Here is a 24,829-nt window from a genome sequence, read left to right on the forward strand (position 1 = left end):
GCGATGGCGACCTCAGGTGTACAAAGGTAGTATCAAAAACAATTCGCTCAATCTCATTTCGTCAGCATACAGTAGTTAGACCTTAAGAAATGTAATCAATTCGAGTGTAGTAGGAGAGATTGTATTGAATGTGTTTTTTTCCCAAGCGAAGTGGGGACATTTACTTTTGTGTGGTTAATAAAGATTGTGTGAATCTATCTGAAATGAAATGATTGGCCCCTCCTGTGTCAAATTGACAGCATATTGGATTATTTAGATCTGAACATAGTCTCTCTCTCTCTCTCCTTCCCCTCTCTCCTTTCTCTCTCTCTCCTTTCTCTCTCTCTCCTTTCTCTCTCTCCTTTCCCTCTCTCTCTCCTTTCTCTCTCTCTCTCCTTCCTCTCTCTCTCCTCTCTCTCTCCTTCCTCTCTCTCTCCTTTCTCTCTCCTTCCTCTCTCTCTCCTTTCTCTCTCTCCTTTCTCTCTCTCTCTCCTTCCTCTCTCTCTCTCCTTTCTCTCTCTCTATTTCCTCTCTCTCTCCTTCCTCTCTCTCTCCTTTCTCTCTCCTTTCTCTCTCCTTCCTCTCTCTCTCCTTTCTCTCTCTCTATTTCCTCTCTCTCTCCTTCCTCTCTCTCTCCTTTCTCTCTCCTTCCTCTCTCTCTCCTTTCTCTCTCTCTCTCCTTCCTCTCTCTCTCCTTTCTCTCTCTCTATTTCCTCTCTCTCTCCTTCCTCTCTCTCTCCTTTCTCTCTCTCTATTTCCTCTCTCTCTCCTTCCTCTCTCTCTCTCCTTCCTCTCTCTCTCTCCTTCCTCTCTCTCTCTCCTTCCTCTCTCTCTCCCCCTCCTCTCTCTCTCTCCTTCCCCTCTCTCTCCTCTCTCTCTCCTTCCTCTCTTTCCTTCCTCTCTCTCTCTCTCTCCTTCCTCTCTTTCCTTCCTCTCTCTCTCTCTTTCCTTCTCTCTCTCTCTCTCTCCTTCCTCTCTCTCTCTCTCCTTCCTCTCTCTCTCTCCTTCCTCTCTCTCTCTCCTTCCTCTCTCTATCTCTCCTTCCTCTCTCTCTCTCTCTCTCTCCTTCCTCTCTCTCTCTCTCCTTCCTCTCTCTCTCTCTCCTTTCTCTCTCTCTCTCTCCTTCCTCCCTCTCTATCTCTCTCCTTCCTCTCTATCTCTCCTTCCTCTCTATCTCTCCTTCTCTCTCTATCTCTCCTTCCTCTCTCTCTCTCTCCTTTCTCTCTCTCTCTCTCCTTCCTCTCTCTCTCTCTCCTTCCTCTCTCTCTCTCTCCTTCCCCTCTCTCTCTCCTTCCCTCTCTCTCTCCTTCCCCTCTCTCTCTCCTTCCTCTCCCTCTCTCCTTCCCCTCTCTCTCTCCTTCCTCCCCTCTCTCATCTCTCTCTCTCTCCTTCTCTCTCTCTCCTTCCTCTCTCTCTCTCTCCTTCCTCTCCCTCTCTCCTTCTCTCTCTCTCCTTCTCTCTCTCTCCTTCTCTCTCTCTATCTCTCCTTCCTCTCTTTCCTTCCTCTCTCTATCTCTCCTTCCTCTATTTCCCTATCAGGAGGACCCGAGGTTGAAGTATCCAGTCCACATGAGAACAAAAGCCTCTCTGGACCCTGGTGACCTGGGGCCTCTTCCTGTAAGTACAGTGTATAACCTCTTTTGAGCCCTTCATAACGCCTTCATAAACCCTTCATAACCTCTTTATAAACCCTTCATAACCTCTTTATAAACCCTTCATAACCCCTTTATGAACCCTTCATAACCCCTTTATAAACCCTTCATAACCCCTTCATAAACCCTTCATAACCCCTTTATAAACCCTTCATAACCCCTTTATAAACCCTTCATAACCCCTTCATAAACCCTTCATAACCCCTTCATAACCCCTTCATAACCCCTTCATAACCCCTTCATAACCCCTTCATAACCCCTTCATAACCCCTTCATAACCCCTTTATAAACCCTTTATAAACCCTTTATAAACCCTTCATAACCCCTTTATGAACCCTTCATAACCCCTTTATGAACCCTTCATAACCCCTTTATGAACCCTTCATAACCCCTTTATGAACCCTTTATGAACCCTTTATGAACCCTTTATGAACCCTTTATGAACCCTTTATGAACCCTTTATGAACCCTTTATAAACCCTTTATAACTCCTGAAGGACCAAGTTCTCTCCAGCTCACCTTTCCTCTGGATTATCTTAATGCACATTTCTTTTCAACATTAAACCTTTCATATCACCTTTACAGAATGGGGTGAAATCATCAATGTACAAAATATGCAGGAATAATTTTCCGTTCTGAGATTATAACTAGGGCCGAGACGATACCAGTATCACCATACTCGTTTTGTATCGTGGCAAGGAAACCAAACACAAAGCGGATATAACTTCTTTAGATAAACAGCCCTAATGTTGGAAACAAACATCATTATGTTGTCATCCAGAGTCACATTTCTTTCTTTTCCAAGCTGTAGCACATTATATTTTACCCACAGCTGGTTTTTAAAGGACCGTGTCGATAAGCTTTGTGTTTTCATTGTTGCCATGGGGAAAGTATTGCAAAGCTGGTATCGTCCCAGACCTTGTTAATACCTGGTCCTCCTTTTGAGGTTGTTATTGTAGAACTGCTTAAGTCATGGACTGGCCTGGCAAAGCTTTGGAGTGGAAGCACACGTTACCTTTTGTTTTTGGAGTGTGGGAATGAAGCAAGCCGGGCAGGCACAGTGTGGAATGAGAATAGAGTATTGCTGAATTCCAAATGTGAATCATTCACTAGCCTCTACTACCTAGGAACTCTGTAGCTCTAAAGACACTGACTAGGTATAAGTAGGGATGTGCATCTTTCCCTTTCAAGACAATTCGATACGTATCTAGATACATGGGCTCTGATAAGATACAGGAACCATACATTTTAGGTTGAAACAATTCGGTTTGATTAGAGAAACGAATCAATGCGATTTGAGGAACGAATTAATGCAATCTGGTTCGACGCAATACGAACAATTGTTGCATAATCACATTCATTTTCCATTCTAAATGAAAATCTGCTGCTGATGGAGCTCATGAGCTGGGCCTCTCTGAGCTGGGCCTCTCTGAGCTGGGGCCTCTCTGAGCTGGGCCTCTCTGAGCTGTGGCCTCTGAGCTGGGCCTCTCTGAGCTGGGCCCCTCTGAGCTGGGGCCCCTCTGAGCTGGGGCCCCTCTGAGCTGGGGCCTCTGTGAGCTGGGGCCTCTGTGAGCTGGGGCCTCTGTGAGCTGGGGCCTCTGTGAGCTGGGGCCTCTGTGAGCTGGGGCCTCTCTGAGCTGGAGCCTCTCTGAGCTGGATCTGTGTGTGTTATTGATCTATATGTTTATGGTGTCAGGGAAACTGGGCATCTACCAAACCACTATCAGTTAGGGTTGAAATGTTTTCAGTTTGTCCCCATTTGTGTACATTAAAAGTGTTAGCAATAGTGATGTATCAATATTTCTATATGTTTTTACCATCTTTACCCTATATATCTAAAAATGACCATATATACTGATTGTTTCAAGCAAAACTTCCAAAAGTATTGCTGATAGTGAACCTGAACAAGCGAAATAGAATTTAATGTAAGCCCAGATCAGCATGTATAGGCAGATAGCTTTAACTTTTATGGCTACTTTTATCCCGGGAAAACACCATTTTCAACAGCGCATTTGATAAAATAATAACCTAGCAAATGACATTGGTTGTGACTCAACCAGGCAGCAGGTTGCCTAGTGGTTAGAGCGTTAGACTAGTAAATGAAAGGTTGCAAAATCGAATCCCCGAGCTGACATGGTACAAATCTGTCGTTCTGCCCCTGAACAGGCAGTTAACCCACTGTTCCTAGGCCGTCATTGAAAATATGAATTTGTTCTTAACTGACTTGCCTAGTTAAATAAAGGTAATAAAAAAAGAAGCAATTCTCACATTTTGACAAACCCTCACTTCGAGGAGAATGCACACACTTGACATGTAGCTGTACCCCTTATTCTTCTAAATGACATGAGGCTTCCTGGCGCTAGTGGTGTGTTTGTTTTCTCTCTGTTCTCTCCATGGCGTGGGGGGGGACGTCTTACTGGCAGACCCTACCAAACCTACCAGAGGAGGTTGGTGCTGAATGCCACCGTACAGCGCAGCCTCCCTCTGCCTGCCTTGTCTTACTGTGACTGCCTGCCCTATGCCCTGTGCTGCAAACTGCACTCTCTATCTCTCTCTCATACCTGGCATGATGGTTGGATGACTGTTGTCTCATCGCTCCCCCCTCCTCTCTCTATGCTCGTTCCCCCCCATCACCCCCTTCTCAATCTCCGTCAGAGTCCCCCAGCCCACACTCAGCCCCCCCCCCCAGACTGCACAATGTTCAGTGTCTGGGGTAGTGGTCCCCAGGGAGGGTAGTGGTCCCCAGGGAGGGTAGTGGTCCCCAGGGAGGGTAGTGGTCCCCAGGGAGGGTAGTGGTCCCCAGGGAGGGTAGTGTTCCCCAGGGAGGGTAGTGTTCCACAGAGAGGGTAGTGTTCCACAGGGAGGGTAGTGTTCCCCAGGGAGGGTAGTGTTCCCCAGGGAGGGTAGTGGTCCCCGGTGAGGGTAGTGTTCCCCAGGGAGGGTAGTGGTCCCCAGGGAGGGTAGTGTTCCCCAGGGAGGGTAGTGTTCCACAGAGAGGGTAGTGTTCCACAGGGAGGGTAGTGTTCCACAGGGAGGGTAGTGTTCCACAGGGAGGGTAGTGGTCCCCGGTGAGGGTAGTGTTCCCCAGGGAGGGTAGTGTTCCCCAGGGAGGGTAGTGGTCCCCAGGGAGGGTAGTGGTCCCCGGGGAGGGTAGTGGTCCCCAGGGAGGGTAGTGGTCCCCGGGGAGGGTAGTGGTCCCCGGTGAGGGTAGTGGTCCCCGGTGAGGGTAGTGGTCCCCGGTGAGGGTAGTGGTCCCCGGTGAGGGTAGTGGTCCCCGGTGAGGGTAGTGGTCCCCGGTGAGGGTAGTGGTCCCCGGTGAGGGTTGTGGTCTCCGGTGAGGGTTGTGGTCTCCGGTGAGGGTAATGAAGGGGGCAGTAGATCCCCGGGGAGGGTAATGAAAAGGACAGTGGGTCTCCATGGAGGACAGTAGTATCCACGGAGGACAGTAGTATCCACGGAGGACAGTAGTATCCACGGAGGACAGTAGTATCCACGGAGGACAGTAGTATCCACGGAGGACAGTAGTATCCACGGAGGACAGTAGTATCCACGGAGGACAGTAGTATCCACGGAGGACAGTAGTATCCACGGAGGACAGTAGTATCCACGGAGGACAGTAGTATCCACGGAGGGCAGTAGTATCCACGGAGGGCAGTAGTATCCACGGAGGGCAGTAGTATCCACGGAGGGCAGTAGTATCCACGGAGGGCAGTAGTATCCACGGAGGGCAGTAGTATCCACGGAGGGCAGTAGTATCCACGGAGGGCAGTAGTATCCACGGAGGGCAGTAGTATCCACGGAGGGCAGTAGTATCCACGGAGGGCAGTAGTATCCACGGAGGACAGTAGTATCCACGGAGGACAGTAGTATCCATGGAGGGCAGTAGTATCCATGGAGGGCAGTAGTATCCATGGAGGGCAGTAGTCTCCATGGAGGGCAGTAGTCTCCATGGAGGGCAGTAGTCCCCATGGAGGGCAGTAGTCCCCATGGAGGGCAGTAGTCCCCATGGAGGGCAGTAGTCTCCATGGAAGGCAGTAGTCTCCAGGGAGGGCAGTAGTCTCCAGGGAGGGCAGTAGTCCCCATGGAGGGCAGTAGTCTCCAGGGAGGGCAGTAGTCTCCAGGGAAGGCAGTAGTCCCCAGGGAGGGCAGTAGTCTCCAGGGAGGGCAGTAGTCCCCAGGGAAGGCAGTAGTCCCCAGGGAGGGCAGTAGTCCCCAGGGAGGGCAGTAGTCTCCAGGGAGGGCAGTAGTCTCCAGGGAGGGCAGTAGTCTCCAGGGAAGGCAGTAGTCCCCATGGAGGGCAGTAGTCTCCAGGGAGGGCAGTAGTCTCCAGGGAAGGCAGTAGTCCCCATGGAGGGCAGTAGTCCCCATGGAGGGCAGTAGTCTCCAGGGAAGGCAGTAATGGAGGGCAGTAGTCTCCAGGGAGGGTAATGAAGAGGGCAGTAGACCCCAGGGAGGGTAATGAAGAGGGCAGTAGTCTCCAGGGAGGGTAATGAAGAGGGCAGTAGCCTCAGGGAGGGCAGTAGTCTCCAGGGAGGGTAATGAAGAGGGCAGTAGTCCCCAGGGGGTAATGAAGAGGGCAGTAGCCTCAGGGAGGGCAGTAGTCTCCAGGGAGGGTAATGAAGAGGACAGTGGTCTCCAGGGAGGGCAGTGGTCTCCAGGGAGGGCAGTGGTCTCCAGGGAGGGCAGTAGTCTCCAGGGAGGGCAGTAGTCTCCAGGGAGGGCAGTAGTCTCCAGGGAGGGTAATGAAGAGGGCAGTAGTCTCCAGGGAGGGCAGTGGTCCCTTGGAGGGCAGTGGGAGAGGCCAGTGCTCCCATGGAGGGCAGTAGTCTCCAGGGAGGGCAGTAGTCTCCAGGGAGGGCAGTAGTCTCCAGGGAGGGTAGTGAAGAGGGCAGTAGTCTCCAGGGGAGGGCAGTAGTCTCCAGGGAGGGCAGCAGTCTCCAGGGAGGGTAGTGGTCCCTTGGAGGGCAGTGGGAGAGGCCAGTGCTCCCATGGAGGGCAGTAGTCTCCAGGGAGGGCAGTAGTCTCCAGGGAGGGTAATGAAGAGGGCAGTAGTCTCCAGGGAGGGCAGTAGTCTCCAGGGAGGGCAGTGGTCCCTTGGAGGGCAGTGGGAGAGGCCAGTGCTCCCATGGAGGGCAGTAGTCTCCAGGGAGGGCAGTAGTCTCCAGGGAGGGTAGTGAAGAGGGCAGTGGGAGAGGGCAGTGGTCCCGTGCAGGGTGGTGAGGAGGGTAGTGGTCCACTCTATTCTATTCCAGTCTGCTGCATGATGTGAGTGATCTCCCTTTTTATTTTCCCAGTCTTCACCATATGAAGTAAAGGTATGGTGGTCTTCCTCCTGATACACAGCCGTCTCTCTACCCGACTGGGACAGGGTCAGACTGAAGCTCGTGGACCAATCTAATCTCGCCCCTGGCCTGCTCTCTCTCTCTCTGTCCCACTGACAGTCAGTGTGTTTGTGGCTCGCTGCGTCACTGTCACTGTGGTCACTGTGTCGATGGTGGTGTACTGTACCAGTCTGGATGGTCACTGTATCAATGGTGTACTGGTCTGGATGGATGTGCTGGTATTACCAGGTGTAACTGGTGCAACTCCTACTGTCTGTCATCCCCCATCTGTCTGAGTCAGTTACTCACTGTGCTCTCTCCTCTCTAGCCTGGCTGGGAGGAACGCGTGCATGCAGATGGCAGAACCTTCTACATTGACCACAGTAAGTTCCAGGGCTCTGCCTCTCTACCTGTGTTAACGTATTGACTGTTTTCACCTCTTTCTCTTGGATACTTGAAGACCATCTCTCTCTCTCTCTTTCTCTTTCTCTCTCTCTCTCGTTGCCTAAGTCCTAACTTATTACATACACAATCCCGTTCACAAAAATGAATCGCACCTACAGACAGTGAGTCACGTGGCCGGCAGATAGGCATCAAGGCGTTCGATTGAATGTGAGGGATCCAGTTTCACAGAAACGGATGGCAGTTTTTAGGGTTTACTGAGAATGATACGACAAACAAAACACATCCAGTCAGCGGCAGTCCTGTGGGCAAAACGTTTCCGACATCTTTTGGAATGTCCCTAAGAATTCAGGCTGTTCTGGGGGCAAAACATTTCCGACATCTTTTGGAATGTCCCTAAGAGTTCAGGCTGCTCTGGGGGCAAAGGGGTGTCCAACCCGGTACTCAATGTACCTGGTAGGTGTACCTAATAAACTGGGCGGTGCGTATATCCAGTGCATTCGTAAAGTATTCTGACCCCTTGACTTTTTCCACATTTTGTTACGTTGCAGCCTTACTCGAAAATCGATTTTATATACATATTTGTCCTCATCAATCTGCACACAATACCCCACAATGACAAAGTTAAAACAGGTTTTTCTAAATGTTTTCACATTTATTAAAAATACGAAACAGAAATACAATATTTACATAAGTATTCAGACCCTTTGCTATGAAACTCGAAATTGAGCTCAGGCGCTTCCTGTTTCCATTGATCATCCTTAATATTTCTACAACTTGATTGGTGTCCACCTGTAGTAAGTTCAATTGATTGGACATGATTTGGAAAGGCACACACCTCTCTATATAAGGTCCCACATTTGACAGTGCATGTCAGAGCAAGAACCAAGCCATGTGGTCGAAGGAAATTTCCGTTGAGCTACGAGACAGGAATGTGTCGAGGCACAGACGTGGAGAATGGTACCCAAACAATGTCTGCAGCATTGAAGATCCCCAAGAACACAGTGGCCTCCGTCATTCTTAAATGGAAGATGTTTGGAACCACCAAGACACTTCCTAGAGCTTGCCGCCCACGCCAAACTGAGCAATCGGAGAAGGGCCTTGGTCAGGTGACCAAGAACGAGAGGGTCACTCTGACAGAGCTCCAGAGTTCCTCTGTGGAGATGGGAGAACCATCTGTGCAGCACTCCACCAATCAGGCCTTTATGGTAGAGAGGCCAAACGGAAGCCACTCCTCAGTAAAAAGCACATGACAGCCCACTTGGAGTTTGCCAAAAGGCACCTAAAGGACTCTGACGATGAGAAAGAAGATTCTCTGGTCTGATGAAATCAAGATTGAACCATTTGGCCTGAATGCCAAGCGTCACATCTGGAGGAAACAAGGCAGCATCCCAACGATGAAGCATGGTGTGGGCAGCATCATGCTGTGGGGATATTTTTGAGGGGCAGGGACTGGGAGACTAGTCAAGATCGAGGGAAAGATGAATGGAGCAAAGTGCAGAGATCCTTGATGAAAACCTTCTCTAGAGCGCTCAGGACTTCAGACTGGGGCGAAGGTTCACCTTCCAACAGGACAACGACCCTAAGCACACAGCCAAGACAACGCAGGAGTGGCTTCGGGACAAGTCTCTGAATATCCTTGAGCGGCCCAGCCAGAGCCCGGACTTGAACCCGATCAAACATCTCTGGAGAGACCTGAAAATAGCTGTGCAGCGACACCCCCCATCCAACCTGACAGAGCTTGGTGAGGATCTGCAGAGAAGAATTGGAGAAACTCCCCAAATACAGGTGTGCCAAGCTTGTAGCGTCATACCCAAGAAGACTTACGGCTGTAATCGCTGCCAAAGGTGCTTAAACAAAGTACTGAGTAAAGAATACTTATGTAATGTTATATTTCAGATTTTAATACATTTGCTAAATTTGTCATTATGGGGTATTGTGAGGGGGAGAAAATAAATGTAATCAATTTTAGAATAAGGCTGTAACGTAACAAAATGTGTACTCCGGGCGTCTGAATACTTTCCTTACACTGACTATACTAAACATTAGGAACACCTTCCTGATATTGTGTTGCACCCACCCACCAGTATGCCCTCAGACCAGCCTCAATTTGTTGGGGCATGGAAAGAGCATGTTCTTAATGTTTTGTATGCTATATATAGATAGATACAAATTTATTTGTTTTTGTGATGGAAAAACATTTTCAGTGTAAACTTAAATGTCTAGAACCAGATGTAAAGTAGGTAGAGAAGATAATGGACTTATATATAATATATATCTTTTTTTTTATATAATATCATCTTTGAGAACTAACAATGACAAAAATTAAAGTGAGGGAGAAATAAAAATTCCCCCAAAAATGAATTTAACACTATTTGGTTATGTTTGAGAAAAAGAACACAGCATTCGCCTTGATGTGTAGAAGAGCAGGACGTTGGCTTAAAAATGCCTCTACAGTCTTCCCATTGTCACGCCCCCCCCCTGCCACTGCCCCCACATTAACCTCCTTTTGACACAGAAAAACCCTGGGTGTCACTGTAGACCTGTAGAGTCTCTGTCTGTCTGTTCTCATAGATCAATACCTCTGAATCTTTGTCTCAGGTTACCTGCATTCATTATTCAAAGCTTCACAGTGTTTTTTAACAAGCAGGATGTCAGCAGTCAATGTTGTGGCTGACTGACTCATTGAGATGATGGCTTTGTGGCTGACTGACTCATTGAGATGATGGCTTTGTGGCTGACTGACTCATTGAGATGATGGCTTTGTGGCTGACTGACTCATTGAGATGATGGCTTTGTGGATGACTGACTCATTGAGATGATGGCTTTGTGGCTGACTGACTCATTGAGATGATGGCTTTGTGGCTGACTGACTCATTGAGATGATGGCTTTGTGGCTGACTGACTCATTGAGATGATGGCTTTGTGGCTGACTGACTCATTGAGATGATGGCTTTGTGGCTGACTGACTCATTGAGATGATGGCTTTGTGGCTGACTGACTCATTGAGATGATGGTTTTGTGGCTGACTGACTCATTGAGATGATGGCTTTGTGGCTGACTGACTCATTGAGATGATGGCTTTGTGGCTGACTGACTCATTGAGATGATGGCTTTGTGGCTGACTGACTCATTGAGATGATGGCTTTGTGGCTGACTGACTCATTGAGATGATGGCTTTGTGGCTGACTGACTCATTGAGATGATGGCTTTGTGGCTGACTGACTCATTGAGATGATGGCTTTGTGGCTGACTGACTCATTGAGATGATGGCTTTGTGGCTGACTGACTCATTGAGATGATGGCTTTGTGGCTGACTGACTCATTGAGATGATGGCTTTGTGGCTGACTGACTCATTGAGATGATGGCTTTGTGGCTGACTGACTCATTGAGATGATGGCTTTGTGGCTGACTGACTCATTGAGATGATGGCTGGCTGATTGAGATGATGGCTTTGTGGCTGACTGACTCATTGAGATGATGGCTTTGTGGCTGACTGACTCATTGAGATGATGGCTTTGTGGCTGACTGACTCATTGAGATGATGGCTTTGTGGCTGACTGACTCATTGAGATGATGGCTTTGTGGCTGACTGACTCATTGAGTGAGTGATGGAATGGATTTCACAGATGAATCACAAATGACGACAAAACAAAAAAAATTGAGGATGTGAACCTTTCTTTGAAGATTTTTTTTTTTCTGCTACAGCTTTAATTTAATGGTATATTACGGTATAAAGTATAACCATATTCCTGACTGTTATTTTGTCACCTTCAGACACCAAAGCCACTCAATGGGAGGATCCTCGTCTACAGAGTCCTGCTATCACAGGGCCTGTGAGTATCTCTGGTTAACTATGAGGCGAAGATATTGTCACCCACAGAGATCCTATTAAATTACTAGAGGGGCTATGTCCATTGTTTCACGGCAGAGAGTGTGACGGCACTGATCTGTCTAACTCCCAAACACTTATGGGATAGCAAAAAAAAAAAAAAGTTTGTTCAGCATATTGTAGCCAATGTTACCACAGTGAAATTGTCCACTGAACCCCCTTTCATTCCGAAGTCAGTTAATCTTACCAAAAAACTATACACTTGAAGCTAACATTGACAGGGGGCTTTCATGAGCAAATCATCACTACCATATTTAACTTCTAGCTTAGGTGTTTTGTGGCGTTAGAATCGGTATTTATGAAAATCGAAATGCGCGCGAAAATTTGCTAGCTAGTGTCGGCTTGCTGAACAAGTCTCAAGTCAAACCAAATTAAACAAAAGGCAGGGAAGCTACCAACGCCAGTTCACACACTCAATGTGGAATACTCTCTCTAGCTAGCTAGCTAGCTAGTGTTGTGAAATTCTAGCTCATGCACAAATGGATTTTCATGATGATGGCTATGCCATAAATCCTCAAAGTTCCAGAATGGGCTGAAAATGGCAGCCATATTGGTCAGGTATAAATTCAAAGCAGTCTAATTGGAATGGCAGCATAATGGAGGCATAATCCTTATTTTACTTATGCAGTTAAATAAAAGTAAGGCATGTGATATATCAGACATTTTGTAATATAATTATTGTCAACCTAAAATATTGTCATATAATCATGAATACAGTTTATATGGGTTTAATACACATTTTCTGTATAAATTTCCTATAAAAAAATATGCTAACAGACCATAAATGTTTTAAGTTTTTGTTTTCTTGGAAAGCAGTGAGTACTATTATGATAAAATATCAGTACTTGCATTTACAACTTGTCTCATATCAACTGATTTCAGACAGTGTATGGCTGGCTGTGGATTGACTGCGTTGTTTATATGGAATTTTAGCTTATTGGCATACTATCTAAAAAAAAAACTTAGTGCAGATAAATTATTGAAATTCATCCTTTTACACTATCCTATCACAGCACTGGCAAACCATGGTTGACCAACTCCCTGACCAAAATGTCTGAACTTTAAGCCATCATAAGAAGGTTCATGTCCATTCTAATGCCTAATTGATATGCTGTCACCATCATATACAGTATTGTACATGGAAAAGATACTGTCTTTTACAACCAAGATAAGCCACCCTTTCTCTCTCTAGCAAAGACAGGGCCTGTGAGTATGTGTGGATTTCTATGAGCCAAATATACAGTTACCATCATATACAGTATTGTGGTTTAACATAAGGCAAAGATACTGTCCCCATGAATGCCGTATACAGTATTGCACATTACAAAGATACTATCTTTCATGACCAAGATAAGCCACTCTCTCTCTAGAATAGACCGTTATATTGACTAACTGCCACTTGTTTGTTCCATTGCAGGCTGTGCCATACTCTAGAGAATTCAAACAGAAATACGATTACTTCAGAAAGAAGTTGAAGAAACCGGTAAGAAATGTTACCTTGCTGCTCAACATTTTAGTGCTTTTAGTGCATTTTAGTGCTCAACATTTTGTGTTACAAAGTGGGATTAAAATGGATATAATTGTAATTTTTGTTGTCATCAATCTACACAAAATGTCAAAGTAGAATTTAAAAAATATTTTTAAAGATGAATAATAATAAAAAAGTAGAACTAAAATGTAGTCTTTACGTAAGTATTCAGACCCTTTGTTTAGGCAATCCTAAATTAGTTCAGGAGTAAAAATTGGCTTAACAAATCACTTAATGTACATGGACTCTGTCTGTGTTAAATAATAGGGGTTGACATGATTTTTGAATAACTAACCCTTTCTCTGTCCCTCCTACATACAACATCTGTAAGGTCCCTCAGTCAAGTATTGAATTTCAACTACAAAGACAGGGAGCTTTTTCGAAAGCCTCATAAAGAATTGCAGGGATTGGTAGATGGGTGACACTAACACATCGGACATTGAAAATCTCTTTAAACACGGTCAAGTTAATAATTATTCTGTGGATTATGTATTAAACCACTCGGACACATCAAAGATACAGTCATCCTTCTGAACTGAGATGCAGGACAGGAATGAACCTGCTCAGGGATGTTCTTTTAAAACGTCTACAGAGTTCAATGTCTGTGATGGGAGAAAACAACGGAGGTTGGATCAACAACATTGTAGTGACTCCAAAATAATTACTTAAATGACAGAATGAAAAGAAGAATACGAATTATACCGAATACAAATATTCCAGAACTTGCATCTTCTATGCAACAAGGCAAAAAAAACAAAAAAACTAAATATTACACTTTTTGGCGTAAAAGCAAAGCCTAATGTTTGGGGCAAATCCAACACCAGACATCACTGAGTAACTGCCTCCTTATTTTCAAGGATGGTGGTGGCTACGTCATGGTATGGGTATGCTTGTCATCAGCAAACACTTGTTCAGGATAGAAAGAAATGGGATAGAGCTAAGCACAGGCAAAATCCTAGAGGAAAACCTGCTTCACAACAGAGACTGGGAAGGGAATTCACCTTTTCAGCAGAAGAATAACTTAAAACACAAGGCCAAAGAAGTTGCTTACCAAGAAGACATTGAATGTTCCGGAGTGGCAAAGTTACAGTTTTGACTTAAATCGAAAATCTATGGGGAAGACTTTCGTCTTGACAGAGCTTGAAGATTTTTTGAAAATTATAATAGGCGAATAATGTACAATCAAGGTGTTCAAAGTTCTTAGAGACTTACCCAGAAAGACTCACAACTGTTATTTGATGCCAAAGGGTGATTCTAACGTGTATTGACTCAAGGAGCTGAGTACTGATGCAACGACTATATTTTGGTAATTTAATTTCTATTCATCTTCCACTTAGACATTAAGAGTATTTTGTGTAGATTGGTGACAAAAAAATAACAATTGAATCAATTTTAATCCCGCTTTGTAACACAATAAAAATGTATGTGAAGAAATTCAAGAGGTCTGAATACTTTTGCAAGGCTTTCGCAACACACTTCAGCGACTCTGAATTAATTGCTAATTAATTAGGCCCGCTTAAGTCTTAATTAATTCACTGTAATTAAGTTGTCAAATGTGGCATGTTGTTTTACATTCAGTGCAAAAACACTTTACCTTACCTCACACATCCTAGTTAACATTAATCTGAAGAGAAATGAGTCTTTCTCTTTGTGTGTTCCCTGGTTAGAAGCACTGAACGAGTCTTTTATCCCAAACGTTTGTGATATGAACAACCATCCATCCCCTGTAATGATAAATAGTACTTAAGTAAACTCAACTTAAATAAACTGGCAAACTACGTTTTAGAGTAAACATGTATTTTTTGGGGGTTTGTATTTCCTTTTAGGAACACTGGATGATATATGATGTATTTTCATCTATTGTGTCCCCAGGCGGACATCCCTAACAGGTTTGAGATGAAGCTGCACAGGACCAACATCTTTGAGGAGTCGTATCGCCGTATCATGTCTCTGAAGAGACCAGATATCCTGAAGGCCCGCCTCTGGATCGAGTTTGAGTCAGAGAAGGGGCTGGACTACGGAGGTGTGGCCAGGGAGTGGTTCTTCCTTTTGTCTAAGGAGATGTTCAACCCTTACTATGGACTCTTCGAATACTCAGCCACGTATGTATTGTCTCTATCATTGTCCACCACTTATAGCAACTTACAGAAGTACAAATGAAAATGTGCACATTTCTCATTCGTTGGTGCAGTTTGGTAATGGCAGCTGAGGAAGAGACGAGTTCTGGGGTCTGCAGCGCACGTTACTGCTGCGCCTTCCAAACGTTTTCTTTACCAGTGACCACAAAATCCTCATCAAAAACTCTTGAGGACGGGCCTCCCGGGTGGCGCAGTGGTTAAGTGGCAGCTGTGCCACCAGGGTTCACGCCCAGGCTCTGTCGTAACCGTCCGTGACCGGGAGGCGACGCACAATTTGCCTAGCGTCGTCCGGGTTAGGGAGGGCTTGGCCGGTAGGGATGTCCTTGTCTCATCACGTACCAGCGACTCCTGTGGCGGGCTGGGTGCAGGGCGCACTAACCAAGGTTTCCAGGTGCACGGTGTTTCCTCCAGCGCATTGGTGCGGCTGGCTTCCGGGTTGGATGCGCTGTGTTAAGAAGCAGTACGGCTGGTTGGGTTGTGTATCGGAGGATGCATGACTTTCAACCTTCGTCTCTCCCGAGCCCGTACCGGAGTTGTAGCGATGAGACAAGATAGTAGCTTCTAACAATTGGATACCACGAAATTGGGGAGAAAAAGGGGTAAAAAAAATAAATTAAATAAACTCTTGAGGACCACCATTTTGTGGAGTCACAGATCTTTAAAAATATATATATTGACAGTCAAATTTGGTACATTTTTGCAGTATGTAACAAATGAAGGGCCTATTATTATTTACAGTTAGCACTGTGAAAAGTAATGTAAAATTGCTTTTCACCATTAATACTCCCAACTTATTAATTTTGGAAGGGAAAAAAGTCAAAAAGTCAATAAGAAAATACATGCAAGTACCCCTGCGGACCACAGGAAACCACTGCTCTATTGTATAGTGTCTAAAACAGGAATGAGAAATTCTAGAGATGGTCATGAAAAGAGACACAGACAATTTCCTGTTTTAAGGGCTCCCTCTTCCTCTCGTTCACTCTGGCTTCCTGACAATAAATGCTTTCCTCAGTAGAACCACATATAGACCATTTCCAGCCTTACATTCAGTGACATTTGACTCAAAAGGGAACGTTTGTTTGCACATGCCTGTTTCTTTCTCCATTTACTTTTCTGACCATACATCTCAAACAAATCTTAATCCTGGCCTTAGGAAGTGACTTCAGATCAATGATTACATCCCAGGACAGAACTCAATGATTTGATTGGTTAGATTAGATACCAGGTTCCTAAAATGAACACGGGTGGTCAGGGCTCCACAGTGCAAGCATCTCACTCACGTTAGCGAATAGTAATAGAGTTAGAAGTACGAGCTCATTTACAGCAAAATAAATGCTGCAGTAGCAGTTTTCAAAGTGTTTATGTCGATGTGTTCATATCTGGTAGCTAGTCACACAAAGAACTAGCTAGGAGTCAAATAATATAGGTTAGCCTGCCTGGCTGGGGAGCTGTGCGCACTGTGATTCAAGAGCTGAAGATGATACATTTTTAGAAGCGCTGCACAAAGGTGTTAAAGTTGGTCTTATTTACTCAAATCTACTGAAGTGAGACTTTGTTCTTGTGTTTCTTGGCTATTTACATTGTATTGTTTACAAGCTCGGTTGTTTTTCAATGTTTTGAGTTTGCTTTAACTGCTAGCAACGACACATCGGCTGTACTGATCAGATTCTCTATCTCACATGCATACTGTCAGTGACGACTCCCGAACACACTTGTTGCCGTGGTAACCTCACGCCCTTAAAGGGGCAGCTGACATTTTTTTGTGTCATCTGTGATATTTTAGTTAAGACTCGGGTTGAAAAATAATTCTGTGGGGAAATTGAGTAATATACCACATAATTTCTTACGACTAATACATGTATTATTTTAGAAACATCACAACACATGTTCATCCGGAGTTGATTTTGGTTTAATAATGGGGGCTAAAAAAATTGGGCTGGTAAAAAAAATCTTAGTGGCTGGTAGATTTTAAATCTACCTGCCACAGTGGCTGGTGGACCAAGAAGTCAGTTTCAGGCCCTGTTAGAAAACTTTATTGTCCCACATGTGGAAATTATTTTGGTCATGTGTGCCACATTTCATCATATCTGACCCCAGCCTCTCTCTCTTGTCTCTTCAGAGATAACTACACACTACAGATCAACCCTAACTCTGGGCTGTGTAACGAGGACCACCTCTCATACTTCAAGTTCATTGGTCGAGTGGCAGGGATGGCCGTGTTCCATGGGAAGCTATTGGACGGTAAGATCAGCTGCTCTTGCTCTCTTCCAACCCTCACAAGGCCACAGACAATAGAATAGACCTTTTGATTGTCCATTTTGTAAATAAGTTGAGTATCTTTTGACCCCAGGTCTGATTGAATGTTGTCTCCTCTCCTCAGGCTTCTTCATCCGACCATTCTACAAGATGATGCTCGGGAAGCAGATCACACTGAAAGACATGGAATCAGTGGTGAGGCCCTGGAATCACCATTAACATTAACATTCATTAGGTAGTTTACTCTCAGATTTAAAGTTCAGTGGTAGAAAAAGTACCCAATTATCGTACTTGAGTTAAAGTAAAGATACCTTTTTATATAGAAAATGACTCAAGTAAAAGTGAGTCATCCAGTAAAATACTTAAAGTCAAAGTGTTTGGTTTTAAATATACTTAAGTATCAAAAGTAAATGTAATTGCTAAAATATACTTAAATATCAAAAGTAGAGAATTGAATTCCTTATATTAAGCAAACCAGACGGCACGGTTTTCTTGTTTTGTTCTTGTTATTAAGGGTAGCCAGGGTCACACTCCTAACACTCAGGCATCATTTACAAACAAAGCATTTGTGTTCAGTGAGTCCGCCAGATCAGAGGTAGTAGGGATGACCAGGGTTGTTCTCTTGGTATGTGTGTGAATTATACAACTTTCCTGTCCTGCTAAGCATTCAAAACATAATGAGTACTTTTGGGTGTCAGGGAAAATGTATGGAGTAAAAAGTACATTATTGTCTTTAGGAATGTACTGGAGTAAAAGTTGTCAAAATATCAGTAGTAAAGTATAGATACCCCCAAAAACAACTTAAGTAGTACTTTAAAGTATTTATTTTACACCACTGAATGAGTTAGGAGATTTAAAAAGTGTCTAGCCAGAAACAACAGCTTCATAAGCTTTTTAAAATTGAGTGGGCTCAGACTTCAATCCAGAAAACCAGTTTGACACACACACACACACACACACACACACACACTATGTAACGTCTTTGTTTCAACACCACGTTGACCTTGTAGGACAGTGAATACTACAACTCTCTGAAGTGGATCCTGGAGAATGATCCTACTGAGCTGGACCTGCGGTTCTGTATCGATGAGGATAACTTTGGACAGACGTATCAGGTGGATCTGAAACCCAGTGGTGGGGACATGGTGGTGACCAACCACAACAAAATGGAATACATCGAGTAAGTTCACCTTTCGTCTTCAATCACTAACATTATTTTACTTTGTTTTTTACTTTTTTTTTTAAATGTGATTTTAATTGAGTTATTTCCCTTTGGAGTTTTTGTAATAATCTGATTCAAGATTCAATATTCAAGTTTATTTGTCAGTTGTCGGTATTAACCCTTTATACTTGTACCTGTATACGGGTTGAAAATGTCAGATTTGGACACTGATAAGCACCTAAATTGGAACGCAGTGGCTGTACAGTAACATGCGTCAGGGCTCAGGCTCTGTGCTTCAGTGCTCTATGGATTTTGGCTGATAACCGTTCTGAACTTGAGCACCGCACACAACAAGATGTTGCCCACATACCTCCCTCTAATTGGGCAACTTTTGCAAAAGTTTTGTTGTCTGAGTGTGAGAAAAGCTGTAAATGAAAAGGACTCAGTATTTAGAAAGATGAGACATTGAGGATTATAATAAATACTGCTTTGGCGTCATACAAGCAACTCAAAACACCTGTAAGTCCAAATGTGCACTTCACATTTCCATGTTAATATACAGTGTCAACGTTTATGATCACTGTTTGATATACAGTTAGAAGATGACATGGCGTCAGACCCTGGGTTGTTGTGAACAGAACCAGCCTCTGTCTTTTGTGAAGAAAATCGCAGAGGAACACACCTGAATGCACTCATGACTGAGTCAATCAAATGTATTTATAAAGCCCTTTTTAAATCAGCTGATGTCACAAAGTGCTGTACAGAAACCCAGCCGAAAACCCCAAACAGCAAGCATTGCGGATGTAGAAGCACAGTGGCTAGGAAAAACTCCCTAGAAAGGCCAAAACCTAGGAAGAAACCTAGAGAGGAACCAGGCTCTGAGGGGTGGCCAGTCCTCTTCTGGCTGTGCCGGGTGGAGATTATAACAGAACATGGCCAAAATGTTCAAACGTTCATAGATGACCAGCAGGGTCAGATAATAATAATCACAGTAGTTGTCGAGGGTGCAACTGTCAGTTGGCTTTTCATCGCCGATCATTCAGAGTTTGAGACAGCAGGTGCTGTAGACAGAGAGTCCAAAACAGCAGGTCCAGGAGAAGGTAGCACGTCAAGTGAAGAGGTCAGGGTTCCATATCCTGGAGCAGAAGCATGACCAGGTGGACTGGGGACAGCAAGGAATCATCAGGCCAGGTAGTCCTGAGGCATGGTCCTAGGGCTCAGGTTCTCAGAGAGAGAATTAGAGGGAGCATACTTAAATTTACACAGGACACCGGATAAGACAGGAGAAATACTCCAGATATAACAGACTGACCCAAGCCCCCCGACACAAACTACTGCAGCATAAATACTGGAGGCTGAGACAGGAGGGGTTGGGAGACACTGTGGCCCTGTCCGACGATACCTTGCAGAGACAGCAAGGGCGGTTTGTCGCTCCAGTGCCTTTCCGTTCACCTTCACACCCCTGGGCCAGACAACACTCAGTCATAGGACCTACAGTCAGAGAACTGGCAGTGTGGTGCCAGGACAACAACCTCTCCCTCAATGTGAACAAGACAAAGGAGCTGATTGTGGACTACAGGAAAAGGCGGGCCGAACAGGCCCTCATTTACATCGACGGGGCTGAAGTGGAGCGGGTCGAGAGTTTCAAGTTCCTTGGTGTCCACATCACCAACAAACTATCATGGTCCAAACACACCAAGACAGTTGTGAAGAGGGCACTACAACACCTTTTCCCTCTCAGGAGACTGAAAATATTTGGCATGGGTCCCCAGATCCTCAAAAGGTTCTTACAGCTGCACCATTGAGAGCATCCTGACCGGTTGCATCACCGCCTGGTATGCAAACTGTTCGGCATCCGACCGTAAGGCTCTACAGAGGGTAATGCGTACAGCCCAGTACATCACTGGGACCAAGCTTCCTGCCATCCAGGATCTATATAACAGGCGGTGTCAGAGGAAAGCCCATAAAATTGTCAGACTCCAGTCACCCAAGTTATAAACTGTTTTCTCTGCTAGCGCACGGCAAGCGGTACCGGAGCGCCAAGTCTAGGCCCAAGAGGCACCTCAACAGCTTCTACCCCCAAGCCATTAGACTGCAGAACAATTCATAAAAATCACCACAGGACAATTTACATTGACCCCCCCCCTCTTGTACACTGCTGCTACTCGCTGTTTGTTTGTTACCTATGCATAGTCACTTCGCCCCAACCTACATGTACAGATTACCTCAACTAGCCTGTACCCCTGCACACTGACTCGGTACCGGTGCCCCCTGTATATACAGTGGGGCAAAAAAGTATTTAGTCAGCCACCAATTGTGCAAGTTCTCCCACTTAAAAAGATGAGAGGCCTGTAATTTTCATCATAGGTACACTTGAACTATGACAGACAAAAGGAGAAAAAAAGTCCAGAAAATCACATTGTAGGATTTGTAATGAATTTATTTGCAAATTATGGTGGAAAATAAGTATTTGGTCACCTACAAACAAGCAAGATTTCTGGCTCTCACAGACCTGTAACTTCTTCTATAAGATGCTCCTCTGTCCTCCACTTGTTGCCTGTATTAATGGAACCTGTTTGAACTTGTTATCAGTATAAAAGACACCTGTCCACAACCTCAAACAGTCACACTCCAAACTCCACTATGGCCAAGACCAAAGACCTGTCAAAGGACACCAGAAACCAAATTGTAGACCTGCACCAGGCTGGGAAGACTGAATCTGCAATAGGTAAGCAGCTTTGTTTGAAGAAATCAACTGTGGGAGCAATTATTAGGAAATGGATGACATACAAGACAAGACCACTGATAATCTCCCTCGATCTGGGGCTCCACACAAGATCTCACCCCGTAGGGTCAATATGATCACAAGAATCGGTGAACAAATATCCCAGAACCACACGGGAAGACCTAGTGTATGACCTGCAGAGAGCTGGGACCAAAGTAACAAAGCCTACCATCAGTAACACACTACGCCGCCAGGGACTCAAATCCTGCAGTGCCAGACGTGTCCCCCTGCTTAAGCCAGTACATGTCCAGGCCCATCTGAAGTTTGCTAGAGAGCATTTGGATGATCCAGAAGAAGATTGGGAGAATGTCATATGGTCAGATGAAACCAAAATGTAACTTTTTGGTAAAAACTCAACTCGTTGTGTTTGGAGGACAAAGAAGGCTGAGGTTGCATCCAAAGAACACCATACCTACTGTGAAGCATGGGGGTGGAAACATCATGCTTTGGGGCTGTTTTTCTGCAAAGGGACCAGGACAACTGATCCGTGTAAAGGAAAGAATGAATGGGGCCATGTATCGTGAGATTTTGAGTGAAAACCTCCTTCCATCAGCAAGGGCATTGAAGATGAAACGTGGCTGGGTCTTTCAGCATGACAATGATCCCAAACACACCGCCCGGGCAACGAAGGAGTGGCTTCGTAAGAAGCATTTCAAGGTCCTGGAGTGGCCTAACCAGTCTCCAGATCTCAACCCCATAGGAAATCTTTGGAGGGAGTTGAAAGTCTGTGTTGCCCAGCAACAGCCCCAAATCATCACTGCTCTAGAGGAGATCTGCATGGAGGAATGGGCCAAAATACCAGAAACAGTGCGTGAACCTTGTGAAGACTTACAGAAAACGTTTGACCTCTGTCATTGCCAACAAAAGGTATATAACAAAGTATTGAGGTAAACTTTTGTTATTGACCAAATACTTATTTTCCACCATAATTTGCAAATATATTCATTAAAAATCCTACAATGTGATTTTCTGGATTTTTTTTCTCTCATTTTGTCTGTCATAGTTGGAGTGTACAGATAATGAAAATTACAGGCCTAATCTTTTTAAGTGGGAGAACTTGCACAATTGGTGGCTGACTAAATACTTTTTTGCCCCACTGTATTGATTTGTCATAATATGATAGTACGCCATCTAACTATCTAGGTTTGCACTACTAATTGCTCTGTTTTCTAACAGTCTTGTCATTCAGTGGAGGTTTGTGAACCGGGTCCAGAAACAGATGAATGCCTTCTTGGAGGTGAGTGTTGTTTTAACTGTACCGCGGTAATACCTCTTGTTATTTGGTGACAGTGAAGCAAAATGATTAGTACACAGACCAATAGGTCAACAGGCCTTGTTTTGAAGTGTGGAGAGACCATCTTTAGAAAGACGGTTCTGGAGGTTTTGAGGTTTATATTATAACCGTCGTACTGCAGATCAACATCAGGTGGCTAGAAGTTTTTTCAGTTGAAAGTCTGTACCTGTAGCAACTGAAGTTTGAGTAAATCTGGCATGTAATCCCTCCAATAGCTGTTCAACATTCATTTACGGATTTTATTTTCGTCCAACAGGGATTCACTGAACTCACTCTCATCGACCTCATCAAGATATTTGATGAAAACGAGCTTGAGGTACAGTATTATTGGTTGTTGTTTTGCCATCTTTATAGTGTTGGGATTTACACTCATATGCTCGGTCACGTGATTCATTGTTAGTTCTCAACAAAACATTTTTAAAGCTAAGTTTGTCTGTGACTGTAGGCCAAGTTTCTGTCTGTCAGACTGTAGGCCAAGTTTCTGTCTGTCTGACTGTAGGCCAAGTTTCTGTCTGTCTGACTGTAGGCCAAGTTTCTGTCTGTCTGACTGTAGGCCAAGTTTCTGTCTCTGTCTGTAGGCCAAGTTTCTGCCTGGCTGGCTGTAGGCCAAGTTTCTGTCTGTCTTGACTGTAGGATCGTTCCACCTTAAACACAAGAAAGGCTATTTTGACACCGACCATCTCAAATTGTTCTGATAAGTTAAACATTATTTTGTTGAAATATAATTTGATCTCTGAGAATCTAAGCTATTTGATTGCACCCAAATTGTCCATTTCAATTTATAATAGGATTCATATAATATTCAATCAATATAATACCCAACATTTGATTTGCACAAAAACCTCTTAACATTGGTGTGTGGTTTGCGGGGTCCGTGGGCTTAGTGTGTGGTTTGGGGTGGGGTGGGCTTAGTGTGTGGTTTGGGGTCGGGTGGGCTTAGTGTGTGGTTTGGGGTGGGGTGGGCTTAGTGTGTGGTTTGGGGTGGGGTGGGCTTAGTGTGTGGTTTGGGGTGGGGTGGGGTGGGCTTAGTGTGTGGTTTGGGGTGGGGTGGGCTTAGTGTGTGGTTTGGGGTGGGGTGGGCTTAGTGTGTGGTTTGGGGGGTCCGTGGGCTTAGTGTGTGGTTTGGGGTGGGGTGGGCTTAGTGTGTGGTTTGGGGGGTCCGTGGGCTTAGTGTGTGGTTTGGGGGTCCGTGGGCTTAGTGTGTGGTTTGGGGGTCCGTGGGCTTAGTGTGTGGTTTGGGGTCGGGTGGGCTTAGTGTGTGGTTTGGGGTGGGGTGGGCTTAGTGTGTGGTTTGGGGGTCCGTGGGCTTAGTGTGTGGTTTGGGGTGGGGTGGGCTTAGTGTGTGGTTTGGGGGTCTGTGGGCTTAGTGTATGGTTTGGGGTGGGGTGGGCTTAGTGTGTGGTTTGGGGTGGGGTGGGCTTAGTGTGTGGTTTGGGGGGTCCGTGAGCTTAGTGTGTGGTTTGGGGGGTCCGTGGGCTTAGTGTGTGGTTTGGGGGGTCCGTGGGCTTAGTGTGTGGTTTGGGGTGGGGTGGGCTTAGTGTGTGGTTTGGGGGGGGGTGGGCTTAGTGTGTGGTTTGGGGGTCCGTGGGCTTAGTGTGGGGTTTGGGGGGTCCGTGGGCTTAGTGTGTGGTTTGGGGTGGGGTGGGCTTAGTGTGTGGTTTGGGGGGTCCGTGGGCTTACTGTGTGGTTTGGGGGGTCCGTGGGCTTAGTGTGTGGTTTGGGGGGTCTGTGGGCTTAGTGTGTGGTTTGGGGTGGGGTGGGCTTAGTGTGTGGTTTGGGGGGTCCGTGGGCTTAGTGTGTGGTTTGGGGGGTCCGTGGGCTTAGTGTGTGGTTTGGGGGGTCCGTGGGCTTAGTGTGTGGTTTGGGGTGGGGTGGGCTTAGTGTGTGGTTTGGGGTGGGGTGGGCTTAGTGTGTGGTTTGGGGGGTCCGTGGGTGGCATTTGCTCATTTATTTGGATGTCTCATATCTTAATTATTGTTAAGAATACGTTTTTTGTGCAAAACAGATGTTGGGTACTTATTGAATATTATTTGAATCCAAATGGACAATTTGGGTTCAATCAAGTAGCTACATTTCTTCAGAGTTCAAATCGTCTTTCAACAAAATAATGTTGCAGGAATGGTTATCGTATTTGTTTCTAACTGCAGAAACCATTTCAGAACAATCTGAGATTATGGGTGTCATGGCTTGCTGAAATAACATGGAATGACCCTGTAGGCTATGTGTCTGTAGACTAAGGGAACCATGGGTTTCTGTTTCTCTGTCTCTGTTGTCTAAGGGCCCCTGTGTTTCTCTGTTGTCTAAGGGCCTCCGGGTTTCTCTGTTGTCTAAGGGCCCCTGTGTTTCTCTGTTGTCTAAGGGCCTCCGGGTTTCTCTGTTGTCGAAGGGCCCCTGTGTTTGGATGTTTAGAAACCCAGAAT

At 45.3% G+C, this 24,829-nt stretch overlaps 1 protein-coding gene across 1 annotated transcript in view; it reads left to right on the plus strand.

Moving 5' to 3' along the window:
* The window catches only part of nedd4l (NEDD4 like E3 ubiquitin protein ligase), a 123,080-nt gene that overhangs the window by 92,669 nt on the left and 5,582 nt on the right, over positions 1–24,829 (plus strand). The window contains exons 17-26 of the mRNA XM_052458533.1: positions 1,519–1,596; positions 7,280–7,334; positions 11,132–11,190; positions 12,664–12,729; positions 14,647–14,876; positions 17,032–17,153; positions 17,293–17,363; positions 18,179–18,348; positions 22,292–22,352; positions 22,666–22,725. Coding sequence (XP_052314493.1) covers positions 1,519–1,596; positions 7,280–7,334; positions 11,132–11,190; positions 12,664–12,729; positions 14,647–14,876; positions 17,032–17,153; positions 17,293–17,363; positions 18,179–18,348; positions 22,292–22,352; positions 22,666–22,725 — 972 coding nt within the window. The remainder of the gene's footprint in view (positions 1–1,518; positions 1,597–7,279; positions 7,335–11,131; positions 11,191–12,663; positions 12,730–14,646; positions 14,877–17,031; positions 17,154–17,292; positions 17,364–18,178; positions 18,349–22,291; positions 22,353–22,665; positions 22,726–24,829) is intronic.

The sequence above is a fragment of the Oncorhynchus keta genome, chromosome 12 (genome assembly GCF_023373465.1).
Source record: "Oncorhynchus keta strain PuntledgeMale-10-30-2019 chromosome 12, Oket_V2, whole genome shotgun sequence".
NCBI lineage: Eukaryota > Metazoa > Chordata > Actinopteri > Salmoniformes > Salmonidae > Oncorhynchus > Oncorhynchus keta.